Below are 23339 nucleotides of genomic sequence, written 5' to 3' on the forward strand. Positions count from 1 at the left end.
AGCAAGACCTAAGCCCTGGGTTCCCGGGGTCCAGCCCTACAAAGAGAGGCGTTACAGGCAAAACCTTGTGCTTTAGATATGAGGCCCCAGGTACCACCCACTTAGGCCTCAGTGGTACTTTGGATGGATCTGGTCTATGGCGGCTATTTAAATCCAGCATGGATCCTTCCAAGAGCTCCTCAGAGCACATCTTCACTCGTGACCAACACCTTAGACACTGACGAAAAAAACTGATGTGCTCCTGGAAGGAGGAGGGGTTATATAGGGAGTGAACTTCCTGGATTGGTTATACCAGTGTCCATCACCTGAAGGTGGCCTACAACTCATTAAGTAATTACTTAAGGCTCTGTGTCCCATGATGTATGATAAAGAAATATTCCTTTACCCATCCAAGTTTATCCCCTCAATAAAAACAAAGCCAGTGTTCATTGTCTTGGAGTATCTGGGAATTGAATGCCGGGCCAGGTGACAGGTGGGCCACATAATTTAGAAGCCCCTACGGGGGTACCGCTGCAAAAGTCGTAGTTAAATTTTAAACAATGCAACTTGCGTGCAATAGTTGTCCATTATTACTGGTCAAAGCCAAACATACAAGTTGCATCCACCCAAAGAACCATGTCCCTATGTTGATGTGGACAAGAACCTCTTCCCGAAAACCGTGGGTGGTGATTGTGGGGGCCTGGGGGCTTTTAGGAATCTGGAAGCCTCCTTTAACAAAGGGGGTCCTCAGATCCTGGCCCCCCTTTATGTGAACTAGTATGGGATACATACCCCTACCCATTCACAAAAAAAGGATGTGAAGCGTTATAAAAGACAAGAGACAGTTTTTAACACGTCCTTTATTAAAAATGAATGTAGCACCCTGTAGCTTAGGCAAGGAGCTCCTCACAAATACTTGCCAGGAGTAGTTATCCTGGTTGATAGATAGAGATCCAATGATTTCTCCCTAAGTTTGGCCTTGTTGCACTTTTCTCTTCTACCACTAAGTGGCTGGGTACTTGGTAGTACTAGATATGAGAAGAGCAACCCAAGGTCAGGTTATAGGTATACGGGGTATCTCAGCCAATGGGCTTGAATCCCTTGGCCTACTGGGAGCACTTATATATTTGGGTGGAGTCAGTTGATCTGTGCTCTGTGCCACCTGGACGGCTGTCTGGATGGACATGTGTGTCATTTTGCCATCCGGAGAACCCATTGTGGTCGAAGGTAGAAGGGATGCTGCCATCAATAAGGGACCAACCACCTTTACCAGGAACCACAGTGAGTAATTGAAGCAAGTAGCAAAGCAGTATTCTCACCGAACGGGCACGGTGGAGAATTGGCTCAGGGTATCAGCTGGTGACTCACAGGTAGCATCACTGTCACCTCCCTCTTCTTTCTAGAAGGTACTAGAAAGAGAGGAGGAGAGGAGAGGTGGAGCTGCCTGGGGTATTCTAAAGAGCCCTGACCAATCCCCAACTTGGATCGGCAGGGGGCAGGCCTTAAATACCTAGGGTCAGCCCAGCTGAGAAGGAGTTGTTGGGTGGAAGAGCTGGAGTGAGAGAATGTGGAAGCTGTTGGGGCCCATGGGGAGCTCCCCAATCTGGGGGTGTGACCTTGGGCTGGGCCTCAGATGCATCCAGGAGATGTAAAGAGATCTTGGATGAGAGGCACATAAGAGAGAAAGTTGAGGACAGCAGGAGAGAACGCTGCTAAGAGTCTCCAGGGAGGACAAGAGGTCACAGCAAGTGAAGTGCTGATGAGTAAAGCACAGTTGGGAGGACTGGGTATGCACACCTGAGAGAACGGGGAGATTGCAATTTGAGATGACTCCAGAACCAAAAGAGTGAACTGTGGAAAGGGCAGTGGAAAAAGGTCATTGCAGCCAGGCTGGCTGGCATGGCCTGAAGAGAGCTATCTGGGATTGGTAGCTAAGTTAGAGAACAGCTAGCACCTGAACTATTTCTACACCACAGGGGCTTGAGGTCCCTGCCCGCAAAAAGCAGTTCATTGAGGCCTGGCTAAATTAGTGTCAGGCCTACCTAGGGTTGCTATTGAGGTGACCAGGGAGCCCAAAACCTCCTCCGCACAGCGGGAACCCAAAAGTATGATTGCAGCCCCCTCTTCTGTCCGTCCCCCTCCTCTCTCTCAGCCCCCTTCCTCTCTGTCAGCCCCCTCCTCTCTCTCAGTCCCCCTCCTCTCTCTCAGCCCCCCTCCTCTCTGTCAGTCCCCTCCTCTCTGTCAGCCCCCCTTCCTCTCTCTCAGTCCCCCTCCTCTCTGTTAGTCCCCCTCCTCTCTGTCAGCCCGCTTCCTCTCTGTCAGCCCCCATCCTAAACCGGGAGACCTCCCCCACCCCCCAAAATTACACTGGGAGGCTCCCCACCAAACATTATACACTACATTGTACATTACACATGCCTGCACTATATACAATTTATTGTACATTACACAGACCTGCACTATATATACTATATTTCACATTACACACACCTGCACCATATGCTATTGGCTACACTACATAAACACTACATTGTACATTACACATGCCTGCACTATATACACTTTATTGTACATTACACAGACCTGCTCTATATATACTATATTGTACATTACACAGACCTGCATTATATACACTATATTGTACATTACACACACCTGCACTATATACACTATATTTCACATTACACACACCTGCACCATATGCTATTGGCTACATCCACTGATCACCGCTGTGTGTGCCGCATTACTACTCCCCTAGGGCACATAGAGGTGTCCCAAGTATTTTACAGACTCATAGTGTATGCTACAAAAAAAATGCCAAGCCCTGCTGAAGTGTTTGGGTTTGGCTCGAAGAAAAGGTGGCAACCCTTGGCCTACCATGCTGTGCTAGCTAGACTGGAGGAGTAACAGTCTGCAGCAAAGGAAGTGCTGGTGGAGTAATATTCTGCAGCATGTTAAGTGCTGGAGAGGTAACAGTGTGCAGCATATGAAGTGCTGGAGGAGAAATAGTCTTAAGCAAGAGTTTGTGCTGGATGGAAGATTGGAGTGTATATACTGAAGTGTATATAGAAGTCTCAAGCAAGTTGCACTGAATATTCCGGGGCATCCCATTATTTCCCCATACCCATTCAAGATAAATACCCTCAATAATAAAGAAAAAAAACAAAGCTTATGGCCTGTTCTATGTCTCTGAGTGAGAGATGGATGCCGGACTGGGCAGGGTGACAGGTGAATCACTACATTCAGCAACCCCTATGAGGGCATGGCTACAAGTGCTAACCCCAGCAGTGTTCAGGGGGACAGTGACCACTTAGGATCGTCTTTGAGAACTCTGGGGCTCATTCTTTCAGTACACTGATCACATCACTTGCTACTTGCTTGTTCCAGGTAAGTAACTCATAGAGCAACACAGACCGTCAGCTGTCTCAAGGAAGGTCCTAAACTGCACAAATTGTGAGTGATGAGACATTGGCATGTGTAAAAGGACCCCATCTCTCCAGAGCATGTCCTCATACTATAGTTCTGCAGGTACCCACTGATAACAGGCTGCTGCAGCATCTGCAGTATGGCATACATTAAGTTCTAGCACATGGGGATGTCACAGATGAGGTGGTAGGCAGGAAGCTGATAATAGCTCTGCATTTCTGCTAGGCATGCCATGGCCAGAGTATAACCAACCAAAGTGTCTACAAACCTTTCTGGCCCGACAAAGAACCTTTTCAAAGCCGAGATACTTCTTAATGAACTGCTATACTAGTAGGATGAGGACATGTGCCAGTCAAGGTACATGTGTGGTTTTTCCACTGTGAAAAGTGGCCAGTGGATTAGTGTCATTGCCACACATAACATTGCCTGGCTGAATATAGCATGGGGTCAGCCACTTCTTGGCCTGGGCCTTGAGAGTTGTCAGTGTGGCTCCAGTCCCCCACGTACAAAAGTCGAAATATAGCATGGCAGTGTTTAGCTTGGAACATTGCATATGTTCTGGGGTGCTTGGGGGAACTGTTGGCTCAGAGGAGTTGGAGCATGAGACCAGTGAGGAAGGAGAGGTACAGGTGACTGTGCTGTCAACATCCTACAAGGCACATGAGGGTACCATAAACATTAGCCGTGTGCCCCATCTTGTATTGTTCCCAGTGTCCAGAAGATTGTCCAGTGTGCCATGAAGGATATGTAACATCCCTGCCTATGCATACTGGACCATGTAGCTATGTGTACCCTGCCACTTAGAGCCTGTTTCAGCAATACAGATGCATTTCATTTCACATGCTGGTTAAGGGCAGGGATGATCTTCTGGGCAAAACAATGGTGGCAGGAAACCCGCTTCTTACAGCTCCCAGCCTCATGGCCCCTCCTTCTATGGTCATGGTGGCACTATCTTCCTCATTCTTTGTATCTGAAAGGAATAATGCTTGCCAGTAACCAGGATCAAACTTCTGCATCAAGATGGTGATCGTGTGGTCAAATAATTTCGACAATCCTTCATTGCCAGTTTATTGGGCTATGGCAGGATTAACAGGAGATAGGACGAGGAAGAAGAGGGCACATTAGCAGCAGTTGAGGACAATTGGCTGCTTTTCAACTGGGCGCAATAAGAAGGAAAAAGGCAGATGTGCTCTGCCTCTAGCTTTGCCCTACAGAACCTGCTTTTCCCCTACCATGTCCACATGCAGAACCTCTGCCTATTACTTTAGGGAGAGGGGATTGCTTACATTTAATAATAGCCATAGCAATAAAAGGAATACATATATGGTGCGGTGGTATGTGGTGTGGTGACATTTTGCAAATAAGGGGAAGCTTTGCCTGTGTCTTTATCAAGAATATGCTTTGGACCTGTAAATAGCAAAATAAAAATAAGGCACTAGTGACAGAAATGAAAATGTACTAAAAAGTAGTCCTGAAAAAGAACTGTTGGGTCTCTGATCTGTGATAATGGGAAAAAGGGGGTCTACAAAAGAATACGTAGCCCACCACAATGTAATCCACAGTAATTTAGTGCAATATAGCACAGTATAGCACCATAAAGCAATACACTCTCCCTACACAGACTATCATCTCTCCCTAAACTGTTCCAACACACACTGCCAGTTGCTGCAGGGAACCCATCCTATTATAGTGAGGTAACTTGCTCATCCAATAGACCCCTTACTGCCCCTTTCTTAGCCAACTGACCTAAGTTCAAAGACTAGGCAGTGCATTATGGTTACAACAAATTTTGTATGGTAAATGAATAAAATAATCAAATCATTTTTTTTTAAGTTTTGAATCGAGCCTCACCCCTCTTCATTTTCCATGTTCACCGTTATCACTAAAAGTGAAAGTAAAAGAAAATCCCAAATTTTAGTAGTAGTCACCAGAACAGTAGCATAGATAGAATCTTCCAAGGGGACACTAATTCTGGTCACTCCTAACTTTGGAGGAATTTCCTTTTATTTCCTTATTTAGCTATGGGACAGGAAGTAAAGGGAAATGTACCCAATGGGACAAAGGGTGGCAAAGGGAAAAAAAAAACGGCAGAGGTTATAACCCTTCTTCCTCTATCCAACATGAAATAAAAGAGTTTTAGTGTTTTATTTATGTACACTGTCACGTTAGCAATTCTTAAGAAACACATGGAGAAGTGACTATTGCTCTACGATTGGGAGTCTCCCCGGCTTACCACTGGGGGTGTGTGTGTCCCTGACCTGCTGTCCTCTGAATTGCTAACGTGGGATCTGCCATTGGGACCCTGTCGGGTGTTGTTTGCAAGCTGTTGATGCTTGCCATCTGGTAAGCGTGCATTCTTTATGGTGGTCTATACTTACTGGTGACAGAAGATTGCATGATTCATCATATTCACTTATTATTTGGACTATTATTTGAACTTTCTACTTAAGAAAAACTTTTATTTTCACTAGGGATTTTTCATTTGTATTCATTTATTCTTACTCATTTTGAATAATTGGTATTGATCACATATTTAATAATTAATTTATTCGCTCAATTATTGGTTGTGGGATCACATTTTGCCTGTTCACTTATTTATCTAGACAGTATTCAACATCATAATAATTCATTAATTGATTCATTATTCGGTTTATTAACAAGGGTAGTATTGTCAGCACAGCCATTTTCTCTTTTTTCACTGTGTTTTTGTGTGTATCACACTTAGTAGCTGCTGTTATATATTTGATAAATTTTCACTAGGTAGGTAGGAGCGCAGTATTTTCCCCTTTTCCATCTTGGAGGTGTGTTTGGGGTCATTATCATGTTGGAATACTGCCCTGCCGCCCAGTCTCCAACGGGAGGGGATCATGCTCTGCTTTAGTATGTCACAGTTCATGTTGGCATCCTTGGTTCCCTCAATTAACTGCAGCTCCCCAGTGCCGGCAGCACTCATGCAACCCCAGAACACTACACTCCCACCACCATGCTTGACTGTAGGCAAGACACACTTATCTTTGTACTCCTCACCTGGTTTCCACCACACACGCTTGACACCATCTGAAACAAATACGTTTATTTTGGTCTCATTAGACCACAGGACATGGTTCCAGTAATCCATGCCCTTAGTCTGCTTGTCTTCAGCTAACTGTTTGTGGGCTTTCTTGTACATCATCTTTAGAAGAGGCTTCCTTTTGGGATGACAGCCATGCAGACCAATTTGATACAGTGTGGGGCGCATGGTCTGAGCACTGACAGGCTGTCCCCCCACCCCTTCAACCTCTGCAGCAACGCTGTCAGCACTCATATGTCATTTTCCCAAAGAAAACCTCTGGGTATAATGCTGAGCACATGCACTCAACTTCTTTTGTTGGCCATGGTGAGGCCTGTTCTGAGTGGAACCTGTACTGTTAAACCGCTGTATGATCTTGACCACCGTGCTGCAGCTCAGTTTCAGGGTCTTGATAATCTTCTTATAGCCCAGGCTATCTTTATGTAGAGCAACAATTCTTTTTTTGTCCGATCCTCAGAGAGTTATTTACCATCAGGTGCCATGTTGAACTTCCAGTGACCAGTATGAGAGAGTGAGAGCGATAACACCAAATTTAACACACCTGCTCCCCATTCACACCTGAGACCTTGTAACACCAACAAATCACATGACACTGGGAGGGAAAATTGCTATTTGAGCCCAATTTGGACATTTTCACTTAGGGGTGTACTCACGTTTGTTGCCAGCGGATTAGACATTAATGGCTGTATGTTGAGCTATTTTGAAGGGACAGCAGATTTACACTTATACAAGCTGTACACTGACTACTTTACATTGTAGCAAAGTGTAATTTCTTCAGTATTGTCATATGAAAAATATATAATAAAATATTTATAAAAATGTGAGGGGTGTACTCACTTTTGTGAGATACTGTGTGTGTGTGTGTATATATATATATATATATACACACACACACACACACACACACACACACACACACACACACACACACACACACACACACACACACACACACACACACATATATATATATATATACACATGTATATGTCTTCTTGATTTCTGCATAATATACATATATATGTCTTCTTGATTTCTGCATAATGTAAGAATTTGACAATGAACATTTAAAAATATCTCAGTTACAGGATTTTTTATCACAGTGTGACTAATGTGATTTTGGCTTGCTTACTCTGATGTAAACTACCATTGATCTACAATTTAAATGTATCTTTTGTAAAATTATGCCTAGCTTATCAAATGGTTTTGCAATATTTCTTTTAGCCATCTGTATCTATGCATACTTTATGTATTAGAAATGTAGCATTCTGTGTATTGTATTCCGGTATGCAATGCTGCATCATCTGACCACTAGAGGGCAGAAAAAAGATACTTTATATCCAATGGATATAAAAGGTCTACAAACCCCTATTAAAATGTCAGGTTTATGTGATGTAAAAAATGAAACAAAGATGAATAATTTCAGAACTTTTTCCACCTTTAATGTGACCTATAAAATGTACAACTCATTCAAACAACAAACTGAAAACATTTAGGTGTAGGAAGTAAAAATTAAAAACTAAAATAATATGTTTAAATAAATGTGCACGGCCTTACACTAATACATTGTTGAACCACCTTTTGATTTTATTACAGAACTAATTTTTTGGGTATGAGTCTATCAGCATGGCACATCTTGACTTGGCAATATTTGCCCACTCTTCTTTGCAAAAACACTCCAAATCTGTCAGATTGTGAGGGCATCTCCTGTGCACAGCCCTCTTCAGATCACCCCACAGATTTTCAATTGGATTCGGGTCTGGGCTCTGACTGGGCCATTCCAAAACTTTAATCTTCTTCAGGTGAAGCCATTCCTTTGTTGATTTGGATGTTTGCTTTGGGTTGTTGTCATGCTGAAAGATGATGTTTCTTTTCATGTTCAGCTTTCTATCAGAAACCTGAAGATTTTGTGCCAATATTGACTGGTATTTGGAACTGTGAATAATTCCATACCTTGACTAAGGCGCCTGTTCGAGCTTAAGAAAAAAAGCCCCAAAGCATGATGCTGCCACCACCATGCTTCACTATGGGTATGGTGTTCTTTTGGCAATGCTCAGTGTTGTTTTTGCACCAAGCATATCTTTTGGAATATGGCTAAAAAGTTCAACCTTGATTTCATCAGACCATAACACATTTTCCCACATGCTTTTGGGAGACTTCAGATGTGTTTTTGCAAAATTTAGCTGGGTTTGTATGTTTTTCTTTGTAATTAAAGACTTCCATATTGCCACTCAACCCCATAGCCCAGACATATGAAGAATACGGGAGATTGTTGTCACATGTACCACACAGCCAGTACTTGTCAGATATTTATGCAGCTCCTTTAATGTTGCTGTGGGCCTCTTGGCAGCCTCCCTGACCAGTTCTATTCTCGTCTTTTCATCAATTTTGGCCATATTTTCTCCACTTGATGATGACTGTCTTTACTGTGTTCCATGGTATATCTATTGCCTTGGCAATTCTTTTGTACCCTTCTCTTGACTGATAGAGTGAATTAGGAAAATACTGCACTATGACCACTAGATGGAGCTGATGATCATAATAAATAATTATTTAAAGTGAAGTTCCACCTGCTAAAAATTTTTTAAAAGTCACCAGCTACAAATACTGCAGCTGCTGACTGACACTTACCTGTCAAGGATGCCCTCAATGTCCTCACCCGAAGCTAACCCATCCCTCGGCTCTGGGTGAAGGCACCGGCATCTTAAGTAAGGAACTCAGGAAGTGAAAGCCTTGTGGCTTCACAGCATGTTTCCCTACTGCGCATGCGCGAGTCACGCTGCAATTTCTGACTGGATCCTGTTGTCCTCTGGCACCTGTGTGTCTCCCAGAAGACAGGGGGGACATAGGAGGGGCTGGACATGGCATAGATCACCATGGATACTGCAGCGATCTTTTGCTGGAAGTAAGAGCAAATACCTGTATTAGACAGGTATCTTGCTCCCCCCAGAAAGGTGCCAAATGTGACACCGGAGGGGGGGGGGAGGAACTGGATAAACAGAAGTTCAATTTTTGGGTGGAACTCCACTTTAAGTGTAATGAATTAGCTACTGCAAATAATGAGATGCTATACAAAATGTACACAATTTTGCAAAGACAAAACTCTGTTGTTTGACAAGTTTACTGCATTGTATTAAAGCGGAACTTCACCCTAAAAGGTGAAGACTCTACCGCTTTTGGAGGTTTGTTTTTTGTTTTTTTACCAAGTTTACTTTAAATGCTCTTGCCTAGGTGAGCTTAAGCCTGGTACACACTAAAACCCCTTTCACACTGGGGCGTTTTTCAGGCGTTTTTCATGCGCGTTAGCGGAAAAAAAAGCGCCTGAAAGAAGCCGCAACTGCAATCCCAATGTAAAAGCCCAAGTGCTTTCACACCGAGATCCCTTTCATACTGGGGCGTTTTTCAGGCGCTTCAGCGTTAAAAAAAGCGCCTGAAAGAAGCTGCAACTGCAATCCCAATGTAAAAGCCCGAGTGCTTTCACACCAAGGCGCTGCGCTGGCAGGGCGTCAAAAAAAGTCCTGCAAGCAGCTTCTTTGCAGCGCTTTTGGAGCGGTGAATACAACGCTCCTAAAGCGCCCCTTCCCATTGAAATCAATGGGAAGCGCCTGTAAAACGCCAGAAAAACACCTGAAAAACGCTATTGGCAGCAGCGTTTTGTGGGCGCTTTTAACCCTTTATTTGGCCACTAGCAGGGGTTAAAAGCGCCCCAATAACGCTCGAAAAACGCTGGTAAAGCGCTGCTAGTTTAAGCGCCGCTTTACGAGCGTTTTTCGGGCGCTGACATTGTGAAAGGGTTCTTAAAGCACTTGGGCTTTCACATTGGGACTGCAGATGAGGCTTCTTTCAAGCGCTTTACAAGCGCTTTTTTTAACGCTAAAGCGCCTGAAAAACGCCTGAAAAACGCCCCAGTGGGAAAGGGGTCTAATAGTTTTTTTCCTTCAACTCAGCGGGGTTGAACAGAAAAAAAACCTGACGGCTCCAGTCGGGGCCGCTGTACTAACTACCCAATGTTAGTACAGGGATCTCCCCCTTGAGCTTTTGTTTTCTGACAGGGAGATAGCCCCCCCTGCCAGAACACTCCGATGAGTGCACTTCGTCATTGGCTGAGAGAGCTGATCGGGAGCCATTCAGCTGCTGGTTTTCCAGCATGCACTTCCGACAGAAGCCGGCCAAACAGCCGGTGTTCGTTAGACAGACCGACACCCACACACAGACCCAAAGTCGGGTGTTTTTTTTTATTGAACCGGCCGATGTCTCCCGACATTTGATCCACGTGTATGGAGCTTTAGTTATGTGACACTGCAAATTTCCGTTCAGTTTCTGTTTATTTATTGATATTTTTTAAAGAAATCAAGTGCTAATTGGCATGCAATGTCTTTTATACATAAAGTGGAAATACCATTTTATTTACCAACATCTAGTGCATCCGGCCACGCCTCCTTGAATAACACATATTTTCCCATTGCTTTTTTTTTAAAAGGCTGTTTCATTTCATAAAATGTAAGTCATGTGCAGTTTCCTATTTTTTTTAAACAGTGGACCCACCACGTAAGTGCACACTTTCCTTAAATAATATTTTGTTCTATTCCAACAGATTTTCCAGGGTCCATGCCAGACGCTAAATGGGAAGGTAATCTCAGAGCGATAAAGTGGAGTGATGACAGCGCTCACGATGGTTGCCACGGTAATAGGCTCTCATTGTTTTTGCTCTAGTATGAAAGTCATAGATAACAGGACACATGATCCACATAATAGAATAGGATAGAACAACTGCCAGTAGGTACAGAAGCCTGGTCCTTTTTCAAATGCCTATTTAAAATTTCAACTGCTGGTGTCTTCAGCTTTCACTTACAGTACAATGGTGGCAGATCACAGCTTTCTGTTAAGCAAAAAAAGTACGAGGAAGTATTTTGTATATAAAGTAGAATGATACGCAATTCACTTCACATTAGTCACAGTATATATATATATATATATATATATATATATATATATATAAAAACATAGCAAAGCAAGCTGACCTCATAAAAATAAATAAAAATCATAATGCTTGTTAGAGCAGTATTAAACCCAAAAGCAAAAATTTATTCCGTATATTGCAGCTTACCAATTCTTAAATGTGATGGCTGTATCAGTTAAATTTTTTACACTGTCTTCTATTTTCATCTTGTTATCCAGCCAGTAAGTCTGTTGTTTTACTTTTCTGTGGGGGCCCCCCCCAAGGCTCTGTTCTTGGAACCTTCTCTTCTTTCTACACCTCCTCCCTTGGTCAACTGATAACCACCCATGGCTTTGAATACCATCTCTATGCTGAATCTATCCGTCCACTCCTCGCCTCACTCCTTCAATCTCCTCTCACTTTACTAACTTACTAACTGACATATCAGCATGGATCTTGCAACACTTCCTTAACCGCAATCTCTCTAAAACCGAGCTAATAATATACCCTCCAGCTCACCTGTACCCCTTTTATTACTTTCCCATCAAAATCAATAATGCAAACATCAGTGGCGGGCTGGGCCGGGGGGAAGGTTGGAAACCCCCCACCAGCGGACTTATCTAACACCCTCCCTCCCACCAGCAGACTAATCTAACACCCCCCCACCAGCGGACTTATCTAACACCCTCCCTCCCACCAGCGGACTAATCTAACACCCCCCCACCAGCAGACTTATCTAACACCCTCCCTCCCACCAGCGGACTTATCTAACACCCCCCACCAGTGGACTTATCTAACACCCCCCCACCAGTGGACTTATCTAACACCCTCCCTCCACCAGCGGACTTATCTAACACCCTCCCCCCCACCAGCGGACTTATCTAACACCCTCCCCACCCACCAGCGGACTTATCTAAAACCCTCCCCACCCACCAGTGGACTTATCCAACACCCTCCCCCCCACCAGTGGACTTATCTAACACCCCCCACCAGCGGACTTATCTAACACCCTCCCCCCCACCAGCGGACTTATCTAACACCCTCCCCCCACCAGCGGACTTATCTAACACCCCCCCACCAGCGGACTTATCTTACACGCCCCCACCAGCGGACTTATCTAACACCCTCCCTCCCACCAGCGGACTTATCTAACACCCTCCCCACCCACCAGTGGACTTATCTAACACCCTCCCCCCCACCAGCGGACTTCTCTAACACCCCCCCACCAGCGGACTTATCTAACACCCTCCCCCCCACCAGCGGACTTATCTAACACCCCCCCACCAGCGGACTTATCTAACACGCCCCCACCAGCGGACTTATCTAACACCCTCCCCCCCACCAGCGGACTTATCTAACACCCTCCCCCCCACCAGCGGACTTATCTAACACCCTCCCCCCACCAGCGGACTTATCTAACACCCCCCCCCACCAGCGGACTTATCTAACACCCCCCCACCAGCAGACTTATCCAACACCCCCCCACCAGCAGACTTATCCAACACCCACCCACCAGCGGACTTATCTAACACCCCCCCCACCAGCGGACTTATCTAACACCCCCCACCAGTGGACTTATCTAACACCCTCCCCCCCACCAGTGGACTTATCTAACACCCTCCCCCCACCAGCGGACTTATCTAACACCCTCCCCCCTACCAGCAGACTTATCTAACACCCTCCCCCCAGCGGACTAGCCCAACCAATCCCCCCCCCCCTCCTGCATGCACGGCCAGCAGCACAGACACACACAGCCACCCCCTAGACCCCCCCGGTCAGTGGAGCTGACTGATCTGGGAGGACACCCGCCCGCTGCATGCCTGCCACTTACCCCATCTTAGTGGTGGGTCAGGCAGCAGGTGAATTGCAGCAAGATGCATATAGGGGGTGGAGAGGAGAGAGGGGGCGGCGCCCTGGTACCCCTAATGGGCCCGCATTGCATTTTGGTTCTTCTGCTTTGAATGGAGCCCTCAGTGAGCTGATTCGGTGGTTCAATGGGCCACTTGACTGGACTTGCCCCCCTGGACTAAGGCTGCCAGCCCTCCGCTGGCAACCATCAATCCCTCCCCTAAAGCCAGGGTACTAAACCCTAAACCCTGACCTGCCCTTTCAGCCCCAAATCCAATCCTTGTCAAAAGTTGGTAGCATTCTTCTCCGTAACATCTGTGAAATTTGCCCCTTTTTAGCGAATGAAACCACCAAGCTACTCAGTCACTCCCTTGTTATCTCTCGCCTGGACTATTGCAATACCCTTCTTATTCGACTACCTCTCCATATGCTATCCCCTCTTCAGTCTATCACGAATGCTGCTGCCAGACTCACCTTACCTTACCAACAACTCATTGTCTTCCACCCCTCTCTGCCAATCCCTACACTGGCTCCCGATCGCCCAGCGAATCAAATTCAAAATGCTAACCCCAACATACAAAGCCATTCACAACTATGTCCCGAGCTACATCACCAATCTTGTCTCCAAATATCACCCAAACCATCTTCTCTGCTCCTCTCAAGACCTCCTGCTCTCAAGCTCTTTTGCCTCCTCCTCCCATGCTCATCTCTGGGATTTCTGCAGAGCCTCTCCCATCCTCTGCAACTCTCTACCTCAATCTGTCCAGTTATCTCCTGCCCTAGCTGCTTCAGACGAGCCCTGAAAAATAAGCCTATCACACCTCCAACTAATCTTTGAAGCCTATCACACCTCCAACTAATCTTTTACCACTTCCATCTGCTCATTTCCCACAGTTACAACCTTTTGTACCACCTGCCCCTCCCTATTAGAAAGTAAGCTCTTCTGAGCAGGGCCAGCTTAACCCACTTGTATTTTATTGTATTGTAACTGTTTTGTCTACCTTTTGTATTGTAAAGTGATGCATAAACTGTGCGCTATTTAAATCCTATATAATAATAATTATAGAACAGCTCACTTGCAGTTAGAGGAATCAGACAAACCATTTAACACTAATTAAATGATCAGCTTTTATTTATGTGAAGCCTTTATGCCAAAAGAAAGAAAAAACTGTTTGCTGTATATGATTATAAAGTATTAGCTGGAGTTGGGCTTCAATGTGTTAATGTATTTAAATCTGCTGTACATCTCACACTCCCCTCCCCCTCAGACTGACAATGCCCTCTGTGCTCATTCATCCAAAGTGGTGATTCTCTAATACAGGAGGTGTGCTAATTTTGAGATCAGCTGCTGAAAACACAGGGAAAAAAAAGCCTAAAAAAGAAAAGTAATGCAGCCACTACAGCTAAGGCTTGCTAAGCTGCAAAATATAACATTTTTGGTTTTGGGTTTAATACCGCTTTAAGACAAGGTTCACACTACTGCGGCTGTGACTTCATCTAATTTGCACTATGATTTGGTTGTACTTTGGATTTGGTTTGCATGTTCTATGGGGGTCAAAATCCTGCTGGAACCGCGCCAAAGTAGTTTTCCAAAACAGCATTGTGCTGTTCTGCATTGATGTGAATGGGCACCATTGAAAACAATGTGATTTCATTGTTGTCCAATTCTGTGCAACTTAAAGAGGAACTGCAGTCTGCTCACATCGTTTGTAATAAAAAAACATCTTTGCCATTCTGAAGCCTCCAACCACTTTGCATATCATTTTATATATACTGTGTTTCTGTACTTGCAAAATATGCTGCAGAAATCTCTCTCCACTGAGTCTGACTGTAAACATTTTAACTGTGGGCAGCTGAAGCTGCTGCTTGTTAAAGCGGAGGTCCACCCTAAAATGGACCTCCGCTCATCGGAACCCCCCCCCCTCCGGCGCCACAATCGGCACCTTTCAGGGGGGAGGGGGGTGCAGTTACCTGGATAATCCAGGTAACTGCACCCACTTCCGGGCTAGCTCTCTGCGGAACGGGGCATACGTTACGCCCCGTTCCGCAAGCGCCCGCCCCCTTCAGCAAGTGCCCCGCTGCCTGCTGGGAAACACACAGCTCCCAGAGGCAGCGGGGACCGTCCGGATTGCGCCGCGCGGCTCGCGCATGCGCAGTAGGGAACCGGGAAATGAAGCCGAAAGGCTCCATTTCCTGATTCCCATACCCAGGATGGCGGCGGGACCCGGCAGCCGAGCGAGCGATCGGCTTCGGGTGCCGACATCGCGGGCGCGCTGGACAGGTAAGTGTCACTATTTAAAAGTCAGCAGCTGCAGTATTTGTAGCTGCTGGCTTTTAAAAAAAAAAAAAAAAAACACGGAGTCCCGGTGGACTCCCGCTTTATTTTTCCTTGATTTACACAGACACACAGAAGCACACCTTCAGCTCTGCAGCTCTCATTGGCCCTCTTATGACTCACCCCCTCCCTTCCTGGCAGACTCTCACGAGATAGCGGTGTGCATGATGTCATAAGCCTAGGCTTTTTACCAGACAAGAAACAGGAACTGGGCTGTATAAGGTATTTACTGGTAAGAAAAAAAATGTTTTACTATCTAAAGTTAAAACAACAAGGGCAGAAGATTTAATAGATGGAAAGTTAAAAAAATGACTGAAGTTTCACTTTAATTCACATCTGAAGATGCACTAGTGTGAACCAGGCCTAAGACAAGATGGATACAGTGAAGACAGATTAGGAAGCCATCTGTATGTCCTCTCTTTTAACTCTCATTGATCCTCAGTACCCTTCTTCATGAAGTGCCATGAAACAGACAAATTAATTTGTTCCAGTCTTATTGATGAACGAGGTTGAGCAATGCAGCCCTTTGTTCTTTGTGGTTTCCCCTACGTAAATCAGCCCACAAGGACAGATTAAAAGATAAATGATGAAGCAGAAATGGCAAGCTAAATGTTGTATGGGTATAGTTATGTATATAAGGATGGATGGACACCCTACTTTTTGCCCCATATTGACATTATATGACCTCCAGGCATTTGATAAAGCATGCCAATTTTCTTCTTGTATTTTTAATCCTCCTATATAATACCTCTTTGTCTGCACTGTTGGTCCTTTGCGCTCTCATTTTTTCAGAATTGACCAATGCCCTCAGGTAACCTTCTGCGTGGAACCTCTTTGACATTTCCTTTAATCTCATTTCCCTACATGTATCCTCACTGACAACGCGCTGAACATGCAGTCTCTGACTCCTAACAATAGACCTGAACAAGTGCGGCAGATAAAGGCTGTTATACAAAAGTAACTGATTTTTGTCAGTACGCAATACTCACACACACACACACACACACACACACACACACACACACACCCCCTCCAAACTCGATCCGAATACCGTATGAAAACGGTCATCCGAGGAAGGATTTACGATTTTCGAATCATGTGTACACTACTTTCGACAGCCGATCACAACCGTTCATTAGATATTATTCGATCGGACATGCACGGAAATTTTCCTTGTATGATTTTCGTTTAGTCAGTATAGTTGTCGCCCGAAAATACAATACAAATACATTACAACACATGACATCACTTACGATTTATTTTTTTCTATCGTACGAGAATTTTCGTGACTTTATTTAGCTATTCAATTTCTACTTGCGATTATTAACCGAAAATGGACGTACAATCGGTCGTACGATATTCGGATCGTGTGTACGAGGCATAAGGTGAGACATTCGGTGAATTGTACATGATTTTAAATAGTGACCACAATAGGCATATTACAATAATTGATAAATATTTAGTAAATCAGTAATTTGATACAAGATAGGTACAACATGATTATTACATCATAACGTAGTACAAACTTCATAACATACTAAACATAATAAACAATGTATCATATAATAAAATTTGTATCAGCGGTATACCCAACATCGGCACAAAAATGATAAAATAATTGGAGATTAATTAATGGCTCAACCAATAAAAAAACATAATGTAAACATGGATACTGTGATATGGCATCAAATATAAAAGTTTGACGCTTTTCGTGCAGTCGTATCCACTCATCAGGAGCAGCTAACTGGGAATGCCTGTAATGAATTATAAATGAATAATTAATTAATGGTCATAAGTTAATACAGGAAGAGAGGGAACACCACTCATGGTCCTAGCACTCTTACCTGTGGGTATATGGTAAAAATTTAGAAAACCGTATATAATAGAAATAATGTGATGGAGAATATCGGGTGTTGATAAACCATCCCCACCGGGAGCTGAGGTGGTTTCAGGGTGGAGTGTGTTACACACAGAGTGCCGAGTTTGGGGGCGGGGGGTGGGTGGAGTGTGTTACACACAGAGTGCAGAGTTTGGGGGGAGGGGGGTGGTTGGAGTGTGTTACACACAGAGTGCAGAGTTTAGGGTTGTGCTGCATACAGAGTGCAGAGTTCAGGCTTCTTCTACAGCTGTCTGACCTCTGCAGGCAATCCCACCTCCACTGGCCCACCCCCAACCCCCCCCCCCCCCTAAAAGCTCCACCATCTTCCACATGTCTTACTTTTGTTGCTGTATTAAGCTGAAGCTTCCAGTCAGCTCTATTCAATGGGGGTGTCGGCATCCACACTCCACCCTGAGCACCTGCATCTTCCTTGTCTCCATCCTGAACTCAGTGGGAGACGCTGATGAGATGAAACATGTGGGAGCCAAGCTGTCACTTGTAAACACAGAAGTCGGACTTCTGAGTTCACAAGTGATATTGTGGAGCTGGGAGCAGAGGGGCTGAGACAGAGGTGGCGGAACTGCGTTCCACCAGGTTGCAGCTAAAAAGCCCTGCTCCTGCATTATTGTACACCATAGTATTCTAAAATTGTATGTTTTGTAAACCCATCTTCAAATTAAATTGAATCTTTGTATCAAATCTATTCAACTCCTCATTAAAAATCAGTAGGGAACCAATGTCACCACCACAATGCAAAAACATTATCAATAAAGCACCACCAGACAATACAGTGTCTGGCAAATGCCTCACTTAGATAAATGAACTAGGTCTCAAATTCATTCACGAGCATCCTAAAAAAAATAAAAAAAAAAAAAAAAAGTTTTTAGTTAGAATCAAGAAAAGAAACTCACTTCACATTGTAATTGTTTAACCTAGTACACACTACTAGATCTCAATAGTTTATTAGCAGCCTGTGTACCTTCTAATTGTTCTATCAAATTGTACAAGTGTAAGGCTGACCGCAGGTGTCAGCCTGTGTTTGTGGGAGGAGTCGGACTGCACAAAGCCTCCCCTCTGTTCCTCCTTCCTTGACGGTGGCTCACATAGGCGCCATTTCCGGGGCAACGCGTGACATCACTTTTTTGGTTCAGGGAGTTTGTTTGATCGTTTCTCCCCCTCTCTCGTGTAAGACAGCGGCGTCCTCTCTTCAGGCTGGGGGAGATACGGTCGGCTGCACTGTTATCAGTCGTAGGGGATATTGTTTGCTCCAAGTGCATGTGTTTTATTTTATTGTGTATCCTTGTACATTTCACTACTAAAAAAAGGGGGAAACATTCATTCCTGCAACTTAAAGCAGCTGCAATGTTTTTCTAAGGGGATATCCACACAAATGCATAAACATGCACTGCATTCAGATATGTAACCAAAAATTGAGAGAAGGCATGACAATTATTATGCAAATAAGGAGGAAAAAATAATAATACTTAAAGTGCATCTTTTTATCTAACTTTCCAGTAATATGGTTATCGCTGTTTAACCCTGTATAGAGCCCATGGTAGTCTCTATACAGAGCGCTTCTTCCAATCCTCCCTCACTTTCTATGAGGAAATCTAAAACACCTCATTGGTTTTTATTCGGGGGGTATGTTTTCATTTCAGGGATTATGTTTGCATGTTCGATTGGCTCGGCCCCACTTTGACGCGGAGTCTCATTTCTCCTGCTGCATTACAGATGTTCATATTCCAGCATGGTTACTTGTCGGGCTACGGCCAGAAGGGCACCCCTTTTCAGGTCAGGGGGTCATATAGGCATGCGTTTTGGTTTTTGGTTTTTCACGGCATTCGTAGGGTAGAGGAATCCTGCTCTTAGATTGATCGCTTTCATGTTGCACGTTTTCATACAAAATGGTCGTTTTGTATGCTTATGTCCCTTTATCCCATAGCTGGTTTTTCTACACATCAACAGGACGCAAATGGGGGTTATTTGCTAAAGAAAAATCCCCTTTGCATTGCAAGTGCACTTGAAAGTGCGCTGAAAGTGCACTTGGAAATAAAGTCACTGTAGATCTGAGGGGGACATGCAAGGAAAATTAAAATCAGCATTTTAGCTTGTACATGATTGGATGATAAAATCAGCAGATCTTCCTTTCATTTCATATCTACCCCTTAGATTTAGAGCGAGTGCACTTCCAAGTGCACTTGCAGTGCAAAGTGGATTTGCCTTTCGTAAATAACCCCCAAAAGTGTTTTTTTTTTTCAGTTATATACACTCTTCAGGTAGGAATCGTTTGTTTTCCTCATGATGGTTTGTTAGGGGTGGTTATTTTTATTTCTCAAACCCGATTTGTTACGTACGTGTTGTTTCTAAGTGGTAGATTTGTGTTTGTTTTTTTTCCATAGTGGTGTTTCTCATTTCAAAAGTTTCCCTGAGTTATTTTTTCTTGTTTTTCTTCCCGGTTCAGTTCAGGTTGGTTTTCTGTTTTTCCATTTCACCATACATTTCATTCTTACAGCTTGACTCTCACAGCCTTACACCACTGTAGCATTCACCCATTACGTCTATGAGAGCCAACGCATTGAGGGGATCGTTTTTAATTGGCTTGTACAGAGGCAAGTCTCCTAATCCATTCTACGCTGCTTTCAGTTAGGTTTTCTCACACTAACACATTTATTCTACATATATCCCAGATCCTCTGGTCAAGATGTCACAGGCGTTTGTTGTTTTGAATGATTGATTGTTCTTTGCAGTTTGTAATTTTTTTTGCAGTTTTTTGATAGGTTCTTCCTACTGTCTTTATTTTTTTCCCCCTTTTAGGCATACTGACCATGTGGCCACGGCACACCCCAGATCTATTTTCCGTAGCTTCATTCTTTTTCCTAAAACAACCCATAAGGAGACTCCAAGTACAAGTGTAAGGCTGACTGCAGTCCAGCCTGTGTTTGTGGGAGGAGTCGGGCTGCCTAAAGCCTCCCCTCTGTCCCTCCTTCCTTGTTGACAGTGACTGAAGTTAAAAGGTGATTGGCTACCATGCACAGCTGCACCTGATTTTGCACTCTCCGGTTTTAGTAAATCAACCCCATAGTGCCAATGGGGCAAACAGACACACCTAGAAATGATGCACAGACCAAGATTTAGCGATGCACGTTCATGATGGGGGAAAAAAAACACAACGTTTAAGAGGGTGGACGGCACCAGCAGGTAAAAATAGTTATCTATGCAGCTGCTCCATTCATAGAAGCCATTACTACAGCTTCTATGAACGAAGAATGATGTATGGATGGAGAAGGCGGACCTTTCCCTTTTCAATAGATTTTTATTGAAAAAATGTAAGGTACAAAATATGGCATACGAGAACTTTTTGAAATTGATAAGAAGATAATAGACAGCTATAATGTAGCTGCCAAGAATGTAAAAACATCTAGAAGACAGGCCTTTCAATTATCTACCTATCTGACATTCATAGATCATTTTCATTTATACAAGCTGTATAAGACATGCAGGTAGGTTAATTGGCTTCAGTCCAAAATTGACCCTAGTAGATGAGTGGGGACCTTGTATTGTGGGCTCCTTGAGGGTAGGGACCAATGTGAGTGTGCAATGTTCAGGGATAGGGACAATAGTAGACACTCAACTCAGGTTGAACAGGATGGACTGGTGTCTTTATTCAACCTTACTAACTATGAAACTATGAAACTATTACTAACTTCTTTGATTGGGGGAACTGGGTGGAAATGGCAGGCATAGTCCAGAACTCTGGAGGAGTGCCCCCGTGACAGCAGTTTTAATAACCCCCACCACACCAGAAGATTGTGGTGGAAGAGTTGGGGGAAGAGTTGGGGGATCTTTGGAGGAGGAAAATGAGCTAATGAACTAGAACACAGAAGCACAAAGGACACATGATACTAAGGGCAAGTTTAGGCAAGCAGGTGCATGGTTCAGCACATACTATTTGAATTTTGATCCATGCACTAACTCCTGCCTGCCCACATGTCAAATTTTGACATGCATCAGTGTACGTGCAGCTGAGGAGTCTTGCATCCACTTCTATAGGCTACCTGTGCCAGCTCAGAGGTGGATGCAGATACAACAAAAAAGCAGCTCAGCATAGAAGACAGGTCTCAGCGCCCATCTGAGGGAGCCTTACCGCTCCATTTACACCTGCACATTTCTGCTCACGAAACATGTAATAAAGTGAGTGTCACGCATGCAGCACCAATATTTGACCCCAAATGTGGACAGCAAACACACATTTTCATGCAAACCTCTACCCCCAAAAAAGGTGCAGGAGTTTCTTTGACCTGTTTGTTGTACAGAGGGTAGCCCTTCTCTATGTGTGTATCTTGAAAATATGCAATAAAAAGCGCAAGGAACTCAGTCATGCAGTGTCGGGGTGTGAATGGGACCTAATGACAAAATCTGGAGTGTCAACATCCATATAAATGTAGTTAACCCTTTGGGAGTATCTAACCATAAATTAATTTTTTGTTGTTTTACTTACCTGCTCTGTGTAGTGGTTTTTCACAGAGCAGCCCAGATCCTCCCCTTTTTGGGTCCCTCGCCCACTCTCTTGGCCCCTCCCTCCTGTTGAGTGTCCTCACAGCAAGTAGCTTGCTATGGGGGCTCCAGAGCCAAGCCACAGCTGTGTGTATCAATTCAGACATAGAGCCGTGGTTTGGCCCCACCTCCTCTCTCTCCTGATTGGCTAACTGACTTTGACAGCAGCAGTCTCTAATCTGAAGGGAGAAACCTGGACATCCATTTATAAAATATGGCTTTTGTAGCAATTATACATGCTACAGTATATTTATTTTTTATTTGGTATTAGTTTCCCATGAAAGTGGAGCTACTCTTCAAGTACAGAATGTCCAGAAGCCACAGTAACTTTTTTTTCTCTTTTAGGTCGTTACGTCAGACAAGTTTGTATATATGGAATAGGGGATTTAGAGTGGCTCTTCAACGCGACAAATCTATTTGCCAACAAGTTTGAATTGACAAGTTATCCACCTACATTGGAGTGCCTGGACGTGAGATTACGGCGCATGGCTTTGGATGAAAGAGAAACCAAAATACAACAACATTGGATCTTTTAATCACTATGATTAAAAGCACAAACGAAAATAACATAAAGACTATCACTGTGAAAAGTATCAAACAGGTTTATTTAATAAAGCTGTGTAAACAATATTTCAATGTAAAAATAGATGAATATTTAATTAATAATTTAGATTTTTGTTTCTTAAAAAAAAAATCTAATTTACCAAATAGTATCATAAAATATTTATCACAGATCAAAGCAACTGAAATAAATTGAAATGATTACTTTATACAAACATGTAAATAAACAGATAAACTACATATAAGAAAGCAGTTTTATCTGCTAAAGGATTTGTATTCTTGTCTATCCAGTCTTGAGCTTTACACACCAACAATTAGTCATGCAACATACCAAACAAAATTGTTATCATTTTTTTGAGACAAAAAAGCATTAAAGCATGAAGCATAAAGCATTCTTTTGGTGATATTTAAACACCATTGGGTTTTTATTTTTTTAATATAAGCGGAAAAAGTACCTGTTAACCAAATCATTTGAGAACATATCCAAGTCTTAGAAAAAGTGCTGCTTGAACTTCCTTTTTGATAAAGCGTCATAAGCGTGCAGTGACTGCATTGGTGTGTAACAGGTTGTGGAGCACTGTATAAGATTTTTTTTTTTTTTTTTTACATAGGATGGTGTGGGACTTTATTGTATCAGGATATTTGGTTTAATACATTATAATATTACATATGGACTTGAACACATTTTTATATGAGTGTAAGCACCTGACTTTTCTTATTATTTGTTTTGCATAAAGTGGTGATACAC

General features: G+C 43.7%; 1 protein-coding gene across 2 annotated transcripts in view; it reads left to right on the top strand.

Moving 5' to 3' along the window:
* The window catches only part of LOC143996880 (N-acetyllactosaminide beta-1,6-N-acetylglucosaminyl-transferase-like), a 93551-nt gene extending 70567 nt beyond the window's left edge, over positions 1-22984 (top strand). For both annotated transcript variants that reach the window (XM_077492175.1, XM_077492176.1), the window contains 2 exons: positions 11070-11159; positions 22376-22984. In XM_077492175.1, coding sequence (XP_077348301.1) covers positions 11070-11159; positions 22376-22566 — 281 coding nt within the window. In that variant the 3' untranslated portion in view covers positions 22567-22984. The remainder of the gene's footprint in view (positions 1-11069; positions 11160-22375) is intronic.
* The last annotated feature ends 355 nt before the right edge of the window (positions 22985-23339 follow it).

The sequence above is a fragment of the Lithobates pipiens genome, unplaced genomic scaffold (genome assembly GCF_037356315.1).
Source record: "Lithobates pipiens isolate NorthernLeopardFrog02 unplaced genomic scaffold, aLitPip1_a1.2 Scaffold_19, whole genome shotgun sequence".
NCBI classification, from domain to species: Eukaryota; Metazoa; Chordata; class Amphibia; order Anura; family Ranidae; genus Lithobates; species Lithobates pipiens.